At 40.3% G+C, this 20602-nt stretch overlaps 1 protein-coding gene across 2 annotated transcripts in view; it reads right to left on the bottom strand.

The window, feature by feature from the left end:
• Positions 1-18650, bottom strand: part of LOC134403880 (1-phosphatidylinositol 4,5-bisphosphate phosphodiesterase zeta-1-like) — a 40702-nt gene extending 22052 nt beyond the window's left edge. For both annotated transcript variants that reach the window (XM_063134413.1, XM_063134414.1), the window contains exons 1-5: positions 18640-18650; positions 17433-17556; positions 15951-16182; positions 6868-7069; positions 1564-1708 (exon numbers count right to left, since the gene is read on the bottom strand). In XM_063134413.1, coding sequence (XP_062990483.1) covers positions 1564-1708; positions 6868-7069; positions 15951-16182; positions 17433-17556; positions 18640-18650 — 714 coding nt within the window. The remainder of the gene's footprint in view (positions 1-1563; positions 1709-6867; positions 7070-15950; positions 16183-17432; positions 17557-18639) is intronic.
• Positions 18651-20602: the final 1952 nt, after the last annotated feature.

Genomic DNA, 20602 nt, shown 5'->3' with positions numbered 1-20602 from the left:
ACATAAAGATGACTCATTCCATTGCACACATACATACTCCACACAATTAAAACATAACCCTATGCTAAAACCATAGCAGGAGAAAGCCATATCTGATGGCAAGCCAGTATCTCAGCCTTCCGAAATTGGCAGCTTGAAAATGTGTTGGGCTACAACTCCAGAATCCTCCATCCAGAGAATGCCAAGTGTGAGGAAAGCTGCAGTATCTGATCATATTGCACAAGAGCGGACATAACCGATATATGTTTCCAGATCTGCCGTGAGGTGAAAGAACAGCTCACCCAAATTGGCTATTATTTCTTTATTGATAGATTACTTTTCTATACCGCCCAATAGCTGAAGCTCTCTGGGCGGTTCACAAAATTTAAAACCACAAAGCACAACATAAAAACAACATAAAATATAAAAGCCTAAAAACTACAGTATAAAAATACAACCAGAATAAAACCAAGCAGCAATACTGAGATTTCAAATACAATAAGAGGTTTAAAACCTCTTCCCTTTTTGTTACACCTCATTCTCTGTCACTTGAGGCTCAGGTGGCCTCGTTGGCATGGAGTGCCTTCTACCAACTCTAGGGTAGCCCAGCTACGCCCCTATCTGGACAGGGATAACCTGGCTTCAGTTGTTTATACTCTGGCAACCTCCAAATTAGATTACTGCAATGCCCTCTACATGGGGCAGCCTTTGAAGACGGTTAGGAAGCTGCAGCTTGTGCAAAATGCAGTGGCCAGATTGATAACTGGAACGAGGAGGTTTGAACATATAACACTGATTCTGGCCCGCTTGCATTGGCTGCCTATATGTTTCCAAGCCCAATTCAAGGTGCTGGTTTTAACCTATAAAGCCCTACATGGCTTGGGACCACAATACCTGATGGAACGCCTCTCCTGACATGAACCTACCCGTACACTACACTCAACATCTAAGGTCCTCCTCCGAGTGCCTACTCCTCGAGGGAAGCTCGGAGGATAGCAACAAGGGAGAGGGCCTTTTCGGTGGTGGCCCCCCGACTGTGGAATGATCTCCCAGATGAGGCTCGCCTGGTGCCAACATTGTTATCTTTCAGGCACCAAATCAAGACTTTTCTCTTCTCCCAGGCATTTAACAGCATTTAACAACGCTAAGTTTGTTTTTGACGGACCCCAGAACTGTTGTTTTTAAATGGATACTGTTGTTTTTATACTGTTGTTTTTATGTTTTTGATGGTTTTAAATTGTGCATACTTTCAATGTTTACTGTTTTAAACTTTTGTAAACCGTCCAGAGAGCTTCGGCTATGGGGCGGTATATAAATGTAAATAATAATAATAATAATAATAATAATAATTCCGTGTGAACAAGTGAAAATTGTGGGGGAGGGTCTGTGTACGGCTTTGCTGTGCATGCTCTGAAGCTCACAATCCATTCTGAACTTTATAGCGAATTCATAATCTATCAATCCAGGCTTATTGCAAAGGTGAGCATTATGAACAAGTTTTGAACACTGAGCCGACGAATTACTAAATGTGTTGGCATCACTACCTAACACCCTCCACCGCTTTTGGCAGCTGTGTGCACCTACCTCAAAGGCATGCTTGTAAATCACATTGATGACGTTCTGGAAGGTAATTTTGCTCGTCAAGGTGTGTCCATGGTAGACCACAGGTTCCTCATTTGGCCCGTCCCAGCAGTCAATTTCCACACAGCGGCATCCCTTCTTTAAGGAGCTTTTAATAATAATAATAATAATAATAATAATAATAATAATAATAATGTTCAGAAACTGAGCCTACCAAAATACATCCACACCAACATCAAGAATGCAGTCATAACTAAAATATGCTCAATTGTCAGGAAATTCTTGAATCTGTAAAAGACAGCATGACTTGGCAATGCCTGTCATGTCCATCTAGAAAAACCGCCATGAGCAATAAATAATAATAATAATAATAATAATAACAATAATAATAATAATAATAACAACAACAATAATAATAACAACAACAGCAGCAGCCACCATCATTTTAATGTAAAAGTATCCTCATATTGCCTTCTGGTTTCCAAGTAGCCTTTGTTTTCATACATAGCTGTATTCTGCCAGAGGCTCTGATAAAGTGACACACATTTTCATAATTTGCTATTTTAAAAATATAGATCTCTACCTGAAGAAGCCTGTGTTACCTTAGAGATAAGAGAGAAACAGCCTTAATTTCCAGTATGGAATTGGAAACCATAACTCTCTTCACATGCAGATAGGGGTGTTGCTTTGCCCCCTTTATGCCAGAAGCCCTATCTACCTAGCACTGGCAAAATTGATTTTGACTTAAGGAAACTCAGAGTCAGAAAGCCAATATTCAGGTCTTGTGGTGTCAAAATGTATCAGTCCCGGAAGGAAGGAAGGAAGGAAGGAAGGAAGATTTCCCAAACATGCCAGCCTCAAATAAAATTAGGCTCTTCAAGAAATCAGAGCCCCCTGGTTGTCCAGTCATCTGGCAGCAACCAGGGAAAGGGCCTTTTTTGTTGTGGCACCCTGCTTTGGAAATCTCTCCACCTGCAACACAGCAGGTGCCAAGCCTAACCATGTTTTGGTACCAGTTGAAACTTAACTGCTACTGCATACTCAGGTATTTGCTAATTTTAATACCGAGTTTGGTAGATTTTTTTTTTTTTTTTTGCTGTTAGTATCTTTGTATTTTATTTTGTTTTAATTTATTTATTTATTTATTTATTTATTTATTTAATTACATTTATATACCGCCCCACAGCCGAAGCTCTCTGGGCGGTTTACAACATTTAAAAATAGTAAACATTAAAAGTATACAATTTAAAAACACACACACACACACACACACACACACATAAAAAACAGTATAAAAACAACAGTATCCATTTAAAAACAACAATTGTGGGGTCCATTAAAAACAAACTTAACGTTGTTAAATGCTGTTAAAATGCTGTTAAAAATGCCTGGGAGAAGAGAAAAGTCTTGACCTGGCGCCGAAAAGATAACAATGTTGGCGCCAGGCGAGCCTCATCGGGGAGATCATTCCACAGTCGGGGGGCCACCACTGAAAAGGCCCTCTCCCTTGTTGCCATCCTCCGAGCTTCCCTTGGAGTAGGCACTCGGAGGAGGACCTTAGATGTTGAGCGCAGTGTATGGGTAGGTTCATGTCGGGAGAGGCGTTCCATCAGGTATTGTGGTCCCAAGCCATGTAGGGCTTTATAGGTTAAGACCAGCACCTTGAATTGGGCTCGGAAACATATAGGCAGCCAATGCAAGCAGGCCAGAATCGGTGTTACATGCTCAAACCTCCCTGTTCCAGCTATCAATCTGGCCGCCGCATTTTGCACAAGCTGCAGCTTCCGGACCATCTTCAAAGGCAGCCCCATGTAGAGGGCATTGCAGTAATCTAATTTGGAAGTTACCAGAGTATGGACAACTGAAGCTAGGTTATCCCTGTCCAGATAGGGGCGTAGCTGGGCCACCAACCGAAGTTGGTAGAAAGCACTCCGTGCCACCGAGGCCACCTGAGCCTCAAGTGACAAAGATGGTTCTAGGAGAACCCCCAAGCTATGAACCTGCTCCTTCAGGGGGAGTGCAACCCCATCCAGAACCGGTTGAACACCCCCCATCCGATCAGAGGAACCACCCACCAGCAGCATCTCAGTCTTGTCTGGATTGAGCTTCAGTTTATTAGCCCTCATCCAGTCCATTGTCGCAGCCAAGCACCGGTTCAGCACATCCACAGCCACACCTGATGAGGATGAAAAGGAGCAGTAGAGCTGCGTGTCGTCAGCGTACTGATGACAGCGCACTCCAAAACTCCGGATGACCGCACCCAACGGTTTCATGTACATGTTAAACAGCATGGGGGACAAGACCGATCCCTGCGGAACTCCATACTGAAGAGTCCACGGGGCCGAGCAATGTCCCCCAAGCACCACCTTCTGGAGCCGTCCTGCTAAGTAGGAGTGGAACCACTGCAATGCAGTGCCCCCCACTCCCAACTCAGCCAGACGTTCCAGAAGGATACCATGGTCGATGGTATCGAAAGCCGCTGAGAGATCAAGGAGAATCAACAAAGTCACACTCCCCCTGTCCTTCTCCCGACATAGGTCATCATACAGGGCGACCAAGGCTGTTTCCGTGCCAAAGCCGGGCCTGAAACAATTGGAATTGTTGTTCCAATGCATTTTGTACACTGCCCTGTGATTTGATAATGAAGGGCAGTATATCAATATTTTAATTAATTTTAAAAAAGTGAAAATTATTCCCTCTTGTTTTTGTGATGTGTCATTAACCCATGTGCAAGAATCAATAGTGTTCTGGACCCTTTTGGAACATGGAGTGGCCGTTTCAGAATCCTCCCTGATTCCTTAGGAAATCCACAAGCTTTGGCAGGATCTAAGTTCCAAAATCTGGGCATGTTGAACAACTTTCAGGAGTGGAAGCTGGTGGTGCCATCCATGTCTATACAGCAGGAAGAGGCAACCATCCAAATGTTTTGAACTACAACTCCCATAATCCCTTACCATTGGCTGTACTGGCTGGGGCTGGTGGGATCTGTAATCCCAAAGATTTGGGAGGAAACAAACCCACTCCCAGGGCCTTCCTGATGAAGACAGACAACTACACTGACCCTTATCAGATGACACGCTAAGCCAGAGTGGTTAAACATTTTGAGCTAAACATTATGGCTTAGAGTGTTGTGTGAACTATTCCTAACTATGGTGGCTACATAACCATGGGTTAAAAACACACTCACTAACCATATGCTGCAAAAGAGTTAACGGCCTAACCATGGCTTAAAGTATCATCTGAACAGGCCTGCAGTCAGACAACTGAAGTAGGGGAAGAGGGTGCACACCTCCAGGGAGAATCATGTGGGATTATTGGCTGTGACAAATCATGTGATTTTTGTAAATGACATCTTGATTCTACCTTGATTATCTCACAAATACTCATGATAAAAAATCATGTGGTTTGCCATAGCCAATAACAATTAGCATGGAGAGAACAAAAGTACACCAAGTTACATTGAACAAGGTAAGTATTACTTTCGTGTTCTGATTTGCTCCTAATTTCAAAGGGAATAGCAAAATTAGACGATATTTCATGCAACATTAGTTGCCAATGTTAATTCTATTTATATGTAGTTTTACACATATACGCACACATATAATGTTCAAAGAAATTTATATCAAAAATAGTACAAAAATCAGCAAGAAAACAATTAATTCACAATATCTTAGTGTCTACAAAATAGTAAAGAATTGATAATAAGTTAATAATGTATACATATCAAGAAATTAAATGATAACAATCCATTAAATGGTGCAAAACATAATCAAGCATATAAACAATCAAGTTAATTGCAAAACACATACATCATAATTACTTGATTGGAACAGTGTTTAAAATTAACACCTCAATTAGGAGCATTAAACAAAAATAATCCAATATAAATAAAAAAAGCAATAATACTGTCTGATAGGCCAAGACATATCCAAAAGGAAATATCCAACTGTCCAGGAAATACCCAATTAATACACCAGTTTTAAAATCTCTTCACTCGCTGCCAATTAGTTTCCAGGTGAAGTATAAAGTGTTGGTTATTACCTTTAAAGCCCTACATGGTTTGGGTCCAGGCTACCTGCGGGATCGCCTTCTCCCATACAATCCGCCCCACACACTCAGGTCCTCTGGGAAGAATCTACTTCAGTCAGCCAAAACTAGGCTGATGGGTATTACCCAGAGGACCTTCTCTTCTGATGCTCCCAAACTGTGGAATGGCCTGCCGGAGGAGATTCGTCAACTTGACAGTCTTTTAGCATTTAAAAAAGCAATAAAGACTGATCTATTCTGGCAGGCCTATCCAGTGGAATGTTAGAATGTTTTTAGGGTTTTTTCAGGATGTTTTAATCATGTATACTATGTTTTAATCAGTTTTTATGTGTTTATATTTTCTGTTGTTCCCCACCTTGATCCAAGTGGAGAGGCGGGTAAGAATTAAAAGATGATGATGATGATGATGATGATGATGATGATGATGATGACAAATTATGGTGGATTGGATCAAGGTTAAGTTCATCATGGGATAAAAATGTGAATAATTTCATCTAGATAAGATCAGACGACCCACTAATAAATTCATAAACCTAGAAAATGTGTTGTTGACAGTCAATTAGGCTAGAGGTTATATCAGATAGTTTATAAATTAAAGATCTGAAGTATCAGAGGCAGTATATAAGTTGCTGGGGAACACAAGCGAGAGGATGCTATTGTACTCATGTCCTATGTGTGGATTTCCTACAGATAGCTGGTTGGCCACTAAGCAAACAGAATGCTGGACTAGAGGGACCATTGATCTAATCTAGAATACTTCTTCTTACAACTCTGTTCACAAACTCCATTCATCCTCCACAGTTGATTATATGACTGAACATAAGGCGTCGGATCCAGGCTTGATCATGCTTAGAGTAAACCAATAAAATCAATAGGACAAGTTAGTTGTGACCCATTGATTCCAATGGGTCTAAGCATACCTAATTCTGGATCGATCTTAGTAATTCAGAGGCACTCAGCCACAGAATACATGGTTGATGCTGCATTGGGTGGGGCCCAGAAATTAGTTCAGGAGAGGGCCCAAGTTTTTTTAAAAAAACAAGTTTTAAGAAATGCTAAAACAGAAGAGAGCAACGTCTCATCACTTTTATGTTTCCAATATTTCAGCTCTGATTTAGCTATTGTTTTGGAACAGGATTCTCCTTTTTCTTTAATGCTCAAATTATTTCTGTTAAAAACACACATGTGCACATACAAAATGTGTTTGTGCAGTTTTCTCACACCCTTTACCCTCTCTCTCCTCTAAAGAGATGTACATACTTGGCGTAGCCCCAGAGGTGACTTGGTCCTACAAGCTGGTCTTGTATCAAGTAGGTATTGTGTGAAGACGATATGAAATAATCACACATTGGGTAGCTCATGTCTTGGTAAACGTTTTTGTGTTGCACTTTAAATACGCTGCACTCTTCTGACATCATGTATCGTATAAAGCCTTCGAAGGTCATCTCCTTCTTCTTTCTCGCTAAAATAGGAATATTGAAAAGACAGTTACCACACGCCTTTTATGAGATATATTTCTTTTTCTTTCCTTTCCTCTTTCGTCCTTTCTTTTTTGCTGGGATTAAATAGTTTGGAAATGTTCCACTGCAAATACGTGCCCCTTAATTTCACGTTGTATTTGGCTTACATTACTTTATCACCAAAAGCATAACATACGGAAGACAGGAACAAGACATTAAGGCCCTTTCTACACCATCGTTTTTTGGAGGGATCATCCCTGGATGTCCAAATGATGCACAGGGAATCCCAGGTTCAAGGAGGGAATGATCCCTCCATTTCCCTCTTCCCCATGAGTAGCAGAGGTCATGAGAGGGAAGAAGCCAGGATGGGGAGTCCAGGGCTATCAGGTGTGGGGTGGAGAGCAAGTTGGGCATTTTTTAATCTTTTCATTTTCACTGGAGCGTGAGTGCACTCCAGCTCTGTCCCTTTAAAAAAAAAATGGCGGCTGCAACAGGCGTGATGCCCGTGATGTCGCGCAGCCCGTTTAGACTGATGGCAATGATCCCAAAAGCAGGTAAGTCTGGGATCGCCTCTTCTCCCTCCCTCTACACCTGTAGTTGTAGAAAGGGCCTAAGAAGTAAGAATGCAATCCTATGCATGTTCAAACAGAAAAAAGTCCTATGTCTCCCAGCATTCTTTAGCCGGGCTTTTTTCTGCCTAAAGATGCATAGGATTGTGCCCTAACTATATTAGCCTCTAAGGCAGCAGTTTTCATTCTGATGGGACCCTGTGGTTGATCGGAAGCTTAATTTAGGGTTTTCTCTCTCTGTCTTTTAGGAAATAGCTGATTTGGCTTTATTGGAATTGTTGGGAAAGCTATTGAGAAATTGGTAACCCACCTCTCTTAAATCAATATAGAACGTCTTATTATGAAATGCAAATGCCAAATGTTTAATGATAAATAGTTAAGAATTTTAAATATAAAAGTAGCAATTATTTTAAAGGGAAGGCACACAAAGACAAGCACAGGTTCACAATGAATTATGGGAAATTGGTATGAAAAACAGTAGTCGAGATGACCTGGATGGTATTCAAAGAGAAAAAGTTGAGTAAAAATCATCTATCACTTGGCTAAGCAGTTATTTGAGTAATGAACAAGAGTGAAACTGTATTATTCCAGGTCAAAAGTGTACTTATCAGTTAATGAGCAAAAAAAAATTATGTAAGGTATATACATCAAACAGCTTGATAAACAGATGTTTAGAAAAATTTACAGGCTTAGATTTAATTAGCAAATTTTGAGTAATTACGTCTTCTCAAAGGTATGATTCAAACTGATCGTATCTCATCTGTAAGGTGTATGTGTATGCTCTTTTATTTTTTGCAGGTTTAAATTGCCAGGGGGGGATGTTTAGTAGCCCTAAGGTAATTAAGACTGTGAGCTCTAATTTATGGGACAGTAGATAATATTAGCTATGAAGTAATTTCTACACAACAAGGTATAAGTATGTGCTGATCTTGGAATGAGGGAGTTTCTTATTTGAAGAACAGCAGACCTCTGCACCTGTCAGCTGAATTGAATAGGCAACTTGGTATTAGACTAAGGCCATAGCTAGACCTAAGGTTTATCCCTGGATCGTCCAGGGGTCAAACCTGTTCATCAAGGTGTTCATCAAACCTGCTCAGGCAGGGGCGAACTCTGGATGATCCCAGGATAAAACTTAGGTCTAGCTGTGGCCTAAAATCTCTCCTTTTTAATCTATTAGGACTAGAAGTCAAAGAACAAGAAATGTGTAGGACAATTTCCTGTTTAGCTATGAAGATCTAACACTCTTTAGCAATGCTCCGTTTAACAAGACATGTTTTCCTTTTATTTTATGCAACTTATAGTTTGATGTGATGTTTCTATGTTTTGTAACTTAAAAAGGGTGGGGGGAATGAATCAACAGATGTCTCCTCTTGTGTACAAAAACAAAACTGAATCCAGCTAGAACAATTTTTGGTGTATGTCTTTTTTTGAAGCGTATTGATCAGCGATAGGTAATTAACTGGCAGCCAAAGGCTACCTAATATTGGAACTATAGCTTGAAAACACTCAGCAAAGGCCAAATCCATAGGAGATTTGTCAGTGGAAAAGTCAAGAACGGTGGACAAGCCCGCCCACCCCCCATTCCAAAAGGAAGCTGAAATGGGGAGCTACCTACAATAGTTGTGGTATTAAGGGCAGGGTTAGGCAGAAAACAAGATCAGGATCTACTTGTAGATTAATGAATGATTTGCAGTGAATTACCAAAGATTTCTGACTTCAGTTTACCAGTAACAGCAAAATAACATCTCTTACGTCCTTTCTACATTAGATCTTTAGAATCCCTGAACTAGCATGGCCAGGTGTCCTCTTTTACAGAGGACAGTACTCTATTTTAAGGACTGCAAGAGGGCCATCCTTTATTTGATGGTGTCCTTCATTTGAAAGGGCTATCCTGGCCAAATCTGGATTAAAGAGAAAGGACCATAAGGACTGTTGCCCATCAACAGTTCACACCTGAACAGCAGACTGAACAGGCAGGCACCCAGGTCACCTGATCACACCTTAAGATAATTTCTCTTCAAATTATAGCAATTATTTCTAAATTTGTATCTATACATATAAGTTAGCACATGCACATTTTAAGCAAATTGCTGTCCTCTTTCTATTCTCTTTTTTGGTGACGCTTTTCCTCTTTTTTTGGCAATTCGTAAGTGGTGCTCAAAGATGAAGCCCTTTTTTTATTTTATCATTTATCAAAATTTACTGGGCGAGGGGAGGTCCAGATGTCATTTGCATTTGTAGCCTCTCATGTTTTCCCAACTACTACTTCTCTCTTTTTCCTTACCAGAAAAGAACGTGACGGCAGAATAGCTACACAGTGCCTTTAAATTGTTAGCACAGGGAGCCCTCCATCTGGAAGCAGCCTTAGACATGCAGGAGTTCCTTGGAAAATGACTGAGTGCTTCTCTACATGAGTGATTTATTGCATGCTCATGATCGGCCACTCATAGAAGTTTGCAAGTCTTTTACATGACACTATCCACCTCCAGAACATCTCCCATACTGTCCCCAGGTAATCTCACATAAAAACAACAACTGGAGATAATGCAGTATTTGAAATAATCATGGGATTAGTTCCGCCCCTAGATGGCTCTGTTTCAATGAACTTTATGGAACATTGCCTATAGTAGAAGTTTTCAATTACAAATCACATGGTCACTGTTGGTCACCATCTGAAGGAGCCCGTAGTGAATGTGGAAAGACCTAAGAAGAAGAAAAAAGCTTGAGGGTTTTTCCTTAATATAGAGACACCCCTTATGTAGAAAAAAGTGTCATAAAAGAGAACATTTGAAAACCAAGCACCAGTAATGTCAACCTTGAGAGTCTCCACCAGATAAATTCTACTGCTATATCTTTGTTGTATTCCCCTTTGCAGAATGATTGTATTTCCCCATTTTTGTTTTATTTCCAGAGCAAAAAAAAAGCCTCTTCCCTTATATTTCTCACCCTGAATACAGTAATGTTCTGCTTTCTGGTTTCCTTCTTTCCTGCCTTAAAATTTTGATAGAAACCTGTCTCCCACCCTCACCATTTTTTTTTCATTTTTTTTTTTTTTTTGCTTATGGCTACTGTTTAAAGTACCATGGCCATGCATCAGCTGTGCAGTAAGAACAACAATGATTATTTTCAATTAATATGCTATTCATTTGCTATCAATAAACATTGTTTTATCTATCCAGAAATAAATGGCTTTTGTTATATAACTTGCTAATATTTACAATGGTGTTGCTCCTCTCTATGGCCCTTTCTACACCTAAAGATTATCCCAGGAAAATGGAGGGATCGTCCCTGCCTGCTCCCGGGATCCCCTGTGTGGCATTTGGAGCCACAGGGATGATCCCGGGGCAATCCATGGAAAAAAGGCAGGTGTAGAAACAGCCACTGTCTTGCTCACCAACTCTCACTTTAATCCCACCTTACATTTCATACTTACCATTAAGCCTCTCAGTGTTTTTGTGTCTCGTCCTTTTACATCCCCTGTGATCTCTTGTTATGTTCCACTTTGGGCTCCTCATTTATCTGCTTCTCTCCTCTTTGCTATGCCTAAGAATTCTTGTTCTGTCAAATGTTGCCAGCCCCTTTTTGTCTCATTACCTCCCTAAACCTATTTAGCCCTTTCTTGTCTTTCCTTTATGTCTCAAAATGTATTTATTCTGCAGCCTAAGCCCTCACTGAAATTGGAAGTACTTACTTCTAAGTAAACCTTAGGCTACAATCCTAGTACTTCAGCCCCATTGAAATCAATGGGATGTGTATCCAAGTAGTAAGTATCGAGTGTGTGTGTGTGCGCGTTACCCTATATTGTAATTTATTGTAAAGCTATTTTTTGTAACCCCAACTGTGTTTTTCCCCAATGATCCCAATCTCCTTGTGTCACCAGCCTTCCACAATTCTTTTTTATTTATTGCATTTATATCCTGCCTTTTTTTCTCCAAGGAACCCAAAGCGGCAAACATAATCCTCCTCCTCTGCTCCATTTTATCCTCACAACAACAACCCTGTGAGGTAGGTTGGGCTGAGAGTCTGTGACTGGCCCAAAGTCACCCAGTGGGTTTCCATGGCCGAGTGGAGACTAGAACCCGGATCTCCTGACTCCCAGTCCAACACTTTAGTCACCACACCACACTGGCTAACCTCTAAACCTACAATGTCACTCATTCAAAAAGATTTTTTTCATTGCTACAGACTGAAACATTTCTGTACATTGTACTAATATGATAGAGAAGACATCGACTATTTCCGCTAACCCTTTTAGCAATCCTTATCTTATTGTTATTGTTTTAGATTAGGAAATTTTCGGTCAAGTTGCACGAACGATATTTGTAGTCAGTAATATTAGCTAGAGAGAGAATTTCCCCCTTTTCCTTACCTGCTTCAGAAATAAGTATCATAATTTGGCACTTAAAATACAGTGTTTCAGACATTCATAAAATGGTAACTCTTTCAAGTGAGTATCAAAACAATGTTGTAATACCAGATACTATGATTCTATGCAAGTTGGCTGCCTTACAGACCAATCCTATACGTGTTTACTCAAATGTAAGTCGCAATGTGCTCGATGGGTCTTAGCCCCAAATAAATGTGCCTAGGATTTCCACTCACTCAGGAGTAAGTTTTATTGAATGGAGATTTACATCTGAATAAACTTCTTAGAATTATGCTGCACAGCTACCATCATATTCATATTTTCCTGGGAGTAAGACTGATTAAACATAGAGGGACTTGCTTCCATATAAACATGTTTAGGGCTGTGCAGTAGATCCTACTTTAGGGTGCAATCTTACACTCTTACCTGGGATTAAACTGCATTCAGTAGAGAGGAATTTATTTCTGAGTAAATAAGAGGAGTGTACTGTAAATCAATGAGACTGTGAACAAGCTTGGAGCCAAACTCTATATAAATGTAACTACTGACATTTGAAAACAAAGTGACAAAGTAGTATCTATTTTCTTGCAGATGTCTGTATGTATCTGATGTGCCTACAGGCATCTGATGTTATAGATCAATAAAAGTTTTTATAGGATAAACTCTTAGCCACCCCCACCTCCTGAGAGATGCTCAGATTCACTTTGTATGAAATAGTCCTATAGATGGAAAAAATCTCAAAATGTTTCCCATGCTTGAGAAAACATTTAACTTTTTCTGACATAGTATCATGGGTTGGATACTTTAATACAAAAAATATTTTTACACGAAAATGAAGCCGTTTAATCAGAAACAGATTCTGTCACCTCCATTAAAAAAAGATGATAGGGTCAAGTAACAAGTTACAGATTCACAGGTACAGTATGTATGATTGTGATATACCTCATAATTAGTTAGATGTGTTTATTTCAGCAGGTGTACACCATCTGTACATGCTGAGGACAATTGTGATTGGTGCCTGCTACGTCAGCTCCGGCTATGGGACGGAATATAAATGTAATAAAATAAATAAATAAATAAATAAATAAATAAGGCATAAATGCAAGAAAATAAATGTAGCTACCTTCTAAGCTAAGTGGCAGAGTATACCTGCTAAATCTGGTGACTCTAATCAGGCATTAGCAGATAGTCTTCTTTTACAGAAGTGTGTCACTGGGCTCATCTACACCAAGCAGGATATAGCACTATGAAAGCGGTATGAAAGCGGTGTCACAGGGCCCAACAATTGTCAGTACACTTCAATACCACTATAAAGCAGTAGTGTGGCTCCTGCCTTTTATTCTGCTTGGTATAGATGAGCCCACTGACAGTCAGAATTAAAGCCAAGATGCAGATGTTATTATGAGCCACAAGTACCCAAAATGTTTCTGTGATAGCCCTGGCTCTCAGTGGATCAGAGATCTGGTTCTCATACCCAAGTGTTTTCAAAAACCTTTGTTTGCTGAACAATTACGGTGATCAGGGACACTACTAGAAGATAATGGGTTGGATTCAGATTTAGGCAAACTCAGAGTAGATTATGTCTGTTCTGACTATGCCTAAACCTGGATCCAACCCATATATTATCTTTCTACTTTCTTTTATGTGAGCTCTTGAGAAGCCAAGACAGTGTGTGGACATCTTCAACATGAAATTCTGGGCAAAGGGGGAAATTGGGCAGATAAAAGGGGTTTTGATAATTAAGAAACATCAAGAATGAACTGAAAAAAATGCAGCCCACTAAAGAACAAATAGAAAAATGAATGTGCCATTTGTTTTTTCATTGCAGAAAAAAACCAAATAAAATATGGTAAATATATTAATTGTATGAGGGGAAACTACAGATAATTGTAAATCAAATAGGCATAATTTTTATGTACTCAATCTTTATTTGATTGTTAACATACTATGTTTACATACATATACAAGAACCACCCAAAATGGATGAAGAGTCAGTTCAGTTCACAAAATAACATGTACAATTTTCAGGGTCCTCATATACAAAATGTTATTTGTTACTGATCTATATTTATATAATCAATGTACATATAATTATATTCTTAAAAGCTTTCCCCATAACTGTAAAATAACCTTTAAAAAAACAAAGGTAGCCTTTTTGGCATTAAAAAAAATTCCATAAGTGTGCAAGCTTTTGAGTTCTCATGTGAATGTTGTGTCCCTGGTGTTATCTATATGCTTTATTTATTGTATGCTTCAAATCATACATCATAATCAAGTTACTAGTACTGAATAATTTTGGCTGAAGCTTCACTAGAAGTTGTACATCTGCTAGATTACATAAGGCAGAATTTTTATTGATGGAACTGATGTACAAAACTAGAACAGAAATTGAATCTCATATCTCAAAATGAGGTTAAAGAACTGTGTTTTTTGAAGAAACCTTTTCTCTGATAATTGTTATCAATTTAGTAATACTGAGGCCATAGCTAGACCTAAGGTTTATCCCTGGATCATCCAGGGGTCAAACCTGTTCATCTAGGTGACACACAGGGGATCCAGTGCTCAGGCAGGGGCGAACCCTGGATGATCCCAGGATAAACCTTAGGTCTAGCTGTAGCCTGAGTAATATTCAATGTAGAACCTGTTATTGCTGTTTTGCACACAAAAACTTGCCCACATTCCTCAAACTGCTGCAAAAGCACAAAAGCCATTCAAAATCAATGCAGTCTTTAAAATCACATGATAAAGTTATGCTTTAACTAGAGGTTTTAAAAACTGTTAAAAACTATGAAAATTACAACAGAGAAATAATTTAACATACACTTCATTACACAAAACAACAATTGTACTTTATACAAGATTACTGGAATACTCAGCTATATTACAGTGCAATCCTATGCATGTCTTCTCAGATGTAAGTCCAACTAAGTTCAAAAGACATGCATAGGATTGCACTATTAATCAAGTTTATATGTTTTGTGCTTTTGCTTCCAATGTTTAATTATTGCATTTATTACAATCTAGTCAGCAGGCTGATGCAGGAAAACAGCTAAAAAAAAGGTTACCATCTACCCTTACTTGAAACATCACATGCATGGATTCATTTGATATCTAAATGGAACATTTACTCACATGATACTTACAAATTAATTGACTACAATTTGTTTATTCAACATATAAACGGTTTTTCTATTTTAAAAATACACAAAGTATTAAACAATAAAATGCAAAAACAATACAAACAAAAATTTATTCATAAATTCTAAGGAAGTGCAAGTTACTTATACTATTGTACAGATTCTTCTCATTCTATACAAAATATGACAAAACACTTTTTCTGATTTGTGTGGATTTGTTTTCCTTTCATCTTTAAAAGAAAACAGTAATTTGATGAACTAATATAATTTGATTTCATTCAAGCATGTGTAGCAATACACAGTAGGTGCTGTTTTAAAGACACGTGTTTTAGAGTCTCTACACATAGTAACCACAATCCAAAACATGAAAAACATAGAGTGCTCATGCAATTACCTCTCCAATTTATGATGTAATCATTATGAACAGCACTGATTACTGAATATGGGGCAGGGTGAGTGAGACCTTCTGCCGCATATCCAGCAACTGTACCACTTTTACTTCACCTAATAGGTGTTGGCTGCAGAAACAGGTAACAGCACTGGTCTTCTATTAGATGTGCTCACATGTGCAGGACACACACTTCCAGGTGCTGGATGCAAGGCATTTCCCCCTCATTCTCATTACATCAGGTTGAATGTCAATAACAGTCCACAGATTTAGAAAACATGACCTTTCATACACAATATAAAGTTTTCTTGTATAGAAATATTGCATTAAAAATATTATGTCTGTATATTGATTCATTATTCTATCAAACACAAGGTTATGGTACCAAATTGATTAAATTATAACCTTAAAGCTTACGTGTACCTTCATCAATGGGTTCATATTTATTAATGAGTGAAACAGCTCTTCCTTCATTAGCATCAAGTTCAAACTGCTCCTTTCGAAGAAAGTCAGCTAGATTTGATGGTGCTAGAACTTTTTTGTTTGGTGAGTAGCTGCTGAAGAGTTCGTTAAATTCAGGTCTGTGCAGAAGTGTTCGATAAATTGCCCTAAAATCTTCCATGGTGATGACTCCAGCCTTCTGTTTGTCATTTTTCTAAGTAAAGAGAAAGCATTCTCAATGAGTTGAAGTAAAATGTATATGACAGTATGAATACCAACATGAAGGGATGGACACTTCCAGATGGCGCCTGAGAAACCTAGCTTTTTCATTAGGAAATGAGTTGCGAGTCCCCATGACTGTGAGGACAAACTCAAACACGTGAGAAATCAGCTCTGCTCATAGAGAATGGGGAGGAGCAGGAATTGACAGTTGGAATAGAAGCTGCAACTCAGACTTCTGTCTGGGACCTAGCTTCATTTCTCTCACATAGCTGGACAGGAGGCCTAGAAGCACAAGTCTTCAGATTCAGCCTTGCCCCTCTCCTTACTCCCCTATGACAATTATTGACTTATTATCAGTAACTAATTGAGGGAGCGGCCAGCCAATTCATCCTCCTCAAGTGTGTCAGGGTTGGGAAGAAAACCCATGTTGCAGGACCTACCAGCTGATTACGCCTTTCTCCCCTCAGGTCTTCCCACTCCTGCCCTGTGCTGGCATATTTATTGATTGATTGATTGATTGATTGCATTTGTACACCGCCCCATAGCCGAAGCTCTCTGGGCGGTTCACATAAGATAAAATCACTTAAAGACAATATACAAAAATTAAAAACACACACACATGAAAATGCACATACACTATAACAATTTTACAAATGATGAGCCAAAAAACAGACCCAGGCTCATAGCCAGGACTCCCTCTGAGTATTGAGAGTAGCCATGTATCAGGGGGGAAATACCTCCACTTCTAAGGCCTTAGCTAGACCTAAGGTTTATCCAAGGATCGTCCCGGGGTCATCCCTGTTCATGTAAATGACACACAGGATATCCCGGGAGCAGGCAGGGATGACCCCAGGACAAGCCTGGGATAAACCTTAGGTCTAGCTAAGGCCTAAGACTATTCAGGGCATTGAGTGTTGAAGTAGCAGTATAAAGCTCTTAAGTCACTCCAATGTATAAGAAATTTAGGTAGGGGAGAAGTTACCAACTCCTCCCAAATTCTCAGGAATTGGTCCCTGAAATGGAAACTACCCACGAAGGAAAAACTGAGGTCCTGTGCCTTTTGGATGAAAGATAGGTGCTGATAATTAAACAGGAACAGGGCAACTAGCCTACAAGTAATAAATCTCTACTCTGAAAGAACTAAAAAAAATTTACATGCAACAAATTTACTTTTGAGCACAATGCTCCACTGATCAGAAATTCCATTATATATTTTAAAGGAATAAAAGCATATTTTCTCACCTTAAACACTTTTTTCACATGAACATAATCATAGGAGACTTCAAACTTATTGAGCAGTTTCAAGGTCTTATCTATATTGATCTTGCCACCCCTAAATTCATCAAAGATGATGTCCATGAACCATGTGAAGAAATGCAAATTAAGGAATTTTTCAACTAATATCAGTAGTCTTTAATTCAGAAAGCGTTTGGCATAAGAGACAATCATATGAACCAAAAAAAAATTATTTGTCAGCAAGTACTGACAGTCTTGCAATTCTTCATTAAGATTCTTATTGATCAATTCATTTCCCACCTGTTAAGAGCGTGGATGGGGGGGCAGGCTGGGTTGCTAAAATCCAAATATTTCAGTTTTACAGTTACAGATATAGATCTAAACATTTCTGTAAATGTGGATGGTGTTTCCCTTATTGCAAGGAAATGGAGCGCTCCCAAGGTAGCAAACTCCTGTCAAAAGCAATGGGTCCTTCAGCAATAGGATTCATCTGTACGTTTGTGGGATTTCTTGAAAGGGTCTCCATTATTTAAGAAGGGGGGAAGCATTTTTGTATTTATACACACATTTATATATTGCCTTTCTGTTGACCAGCCAACTCTTATCACATTTTAGAAAGGTGACTTTCTGCAGGGAATCTCCTTTACTGAAGATCCCATTCCTCAAGTTCTTGTTTCAGTGATTGGGGGGGGGGGGGGGAAGGGGGCGCTGCCATTCTCTAGAGTTGCTACCAGTGGAGGCTGGTGCCTCCAATGTCAGTGGGGCTGAAAATCTGCCCCAGGTTTCAGTCAGAACTCTAAGGGAGCTCTCCAAGGTGCAAAGACTGGTTCTGACTGAAACCCAGAGCACAGTCCCTACCCTACTGGCGCGGGAGCCACCAGCCTCCACCGGTGGCTCCGTAAATGGTTCTTCCATGCTGGAGTTTTCGTTTCATTTTAAACTGCATTACTTGTTGATATATTCCTAAGGCACCTTATGAACTGTTAGCTGGGATGCGGGACATACATGCAACAGGGCTGAATGTTATTCAATGTTATTGAATATTATTCAAATTATCAATGATGATGATTTCTCTTGGGGCGGGATGACTGGGTAACGGGGGGACGTTGGGAGCCTCTATTAAAGCCCTTCCTGCACGAGGGCTTCGCTGGGGGTAGGGAGGCGCCCCACTTCCCCCCCCCCCACGCGCGCCCCGCGTGTGAACTAAGGATATTTATTCTCCATGATGCCCTTGTTGGCTGCTCAGCATGGCCTTCGCGCCTGTTCCTTACTGCGATGGTGTCAGCAGCTCCCAGCGCGCCCCAGGCCACCTACCAGCCCGCACCCCCCCCTCCCGCTCCCCTCCCGCTCCTCTCAGGTGCAGCCGCCCTCGACGATGTCCGCGAGGCTTAAAGGGGAGAAGCGCGGGGCGCGCCTCTGCGGCGCGCGGCCGGCGCGCGGGGTCCCCCTGACGTCACAATCGCCTGGCCAGGGGGCGGGGGCGGGGGCGGCTGCTCTCGCCCCCCAGCCGTCTCTGCTCCCCATCACTGAGGGCTCGTTGAAGCCCCGCCCCTTTCAGTATCGCCCCCCCTCCCCAGCATCAACGCCGTCGCCAAGGAAACCCCTCTGCACCAACTCATTTGCCCCCTCTGTCCCGGCTGGAGGCCTTACATTATACACAGATTTCTTTATCTGTGTATTACATGTCTATCGCGCCTTTTTATTATTTATTACATTTTTAGAACATTTAAACATACATTTATTTATTGCATTTTTATACCGCCCAATAGCTGAAGCTCTTTGGGCGGTTCACAAAGAAATGTTTGATTATTATTATTATTATTATTATTATTATTATTATTATTATTATATTTATTTGTATCCCGCCTTTTGCCCAATGCTGGGCCTCAAGGCGGCCTTACAAAGTTTAAAATATACATGGGGGGGGGGGGGAGGGAAACAAAACCATAAACAATTAAAAAAAAATACACAACAAAATTATAAGACATTAACATAGATGGAGGGCTGGATTATTCTCCAAAGGCCTGCTTGAACAAAAAAGTTTTAGCTTGCTTCCGAAAGCCCATCAAGGAGGGAGCCAGCCTAGCTTCCCCAGGAAGAGAGTTCCAGAGCACCGGAGCAGCCACCGAGAAGGCCCTCTCCCATGTTCCCACCAAGCGTGCTTGTGAAGAAGGTGGAACTGAAAGAAGGGCCTCTCCAGAAGATCTCAAAGCACGGGCAGGCTCATAAGGGAGAATACGTTCTTTCAAATAACCTGGACCCGAACCATATAGACCTTTATAGGTCATAACCAGCACTTTGAATTGTGCCCGGAAACAGAATGGAAGTCAGTGGAGCTGTTTTAACAGGGGAGTTGTCTGCTCCCTGTAACCAGCCCCAGTCAACAATCTGGCTGCAGCTCTTTGAACCAGCTGGAGTTTCCGAACACTCTTCAAAGGCAGCCCCACGTAGAGCGCGTTACAGTAATCCAATCGGGATGTAACTAAGGCATGTGTCACCGTGGCCAGGTCCGACATCTCTAGGAACGGATGCAGCTGGCGCACTAGCTTTAACTGTGCAAATGCACTCCTGGCCACCGCCGAAACCTGGGCATCCAGGCTCAGGGCTGAATCCAGAAGTACACCCAAGCTGCGGACCCGCGTCTTCAGTGGGAGTGTAACCCCATCCAACACAAGCTGAATCCCTATTCCCTGATCTGCCTTTCGACTGACCAGGAGCACCTCTGTCTTATCTGGATTAAGCTTCAATTTGTTTATAACATTTCTTTATTACATTCATAGATTTGTTTATCTGTATATTACATGTCTGTCACACCTTTTTAATTCATTACATTTAAACATAACATTTATTTATTTATTATTATTATTATTATTATTATTATTATTAATTTATTTATATACATAGCACCATCAATGTACATGGTGCTGTATAGAGTAGAACAGTAAATAGCAAGACCCTGCCGCATAGGCTTACATTCTAATAAAATCTAATAAAATCATAATGAAACAATAAGGAGGGGAAGAGAATGCAAACAGGCACAGGGTAGGGTAAACAGGCACAGGGTAGGATAAAACTAATAGTATAAAGTCAGAACAAAATCAAGTTTTAAAAGCTTTAGGAAAAAGAAAAGTTTTTAGCTGAGCTTTAAAAGCTGTGGTTGAACTTGTAGTTCTCAA

This window comes from Elgaria multicarinata, chromosome 9, assembly GCF_023053635.1.
Source record: "Elgaria multicarinata webbii isolate HBS135686 ecotype San Diego chromosome 9, rElgMul1.1.pri, whole genome shotgun sequence".
Taxonomy (NCBI): Eukaryota; Metazoa; Chordata; class Lepidosauria; order Squamata; family Anguidae; genus Elgaria; species Elgaria multicarinata.
The sequence above is the reverse complement of the archived record's forward strand: the minus strand, read 5'-3'. Positions and strand labels throughout refer to the sequence as shown.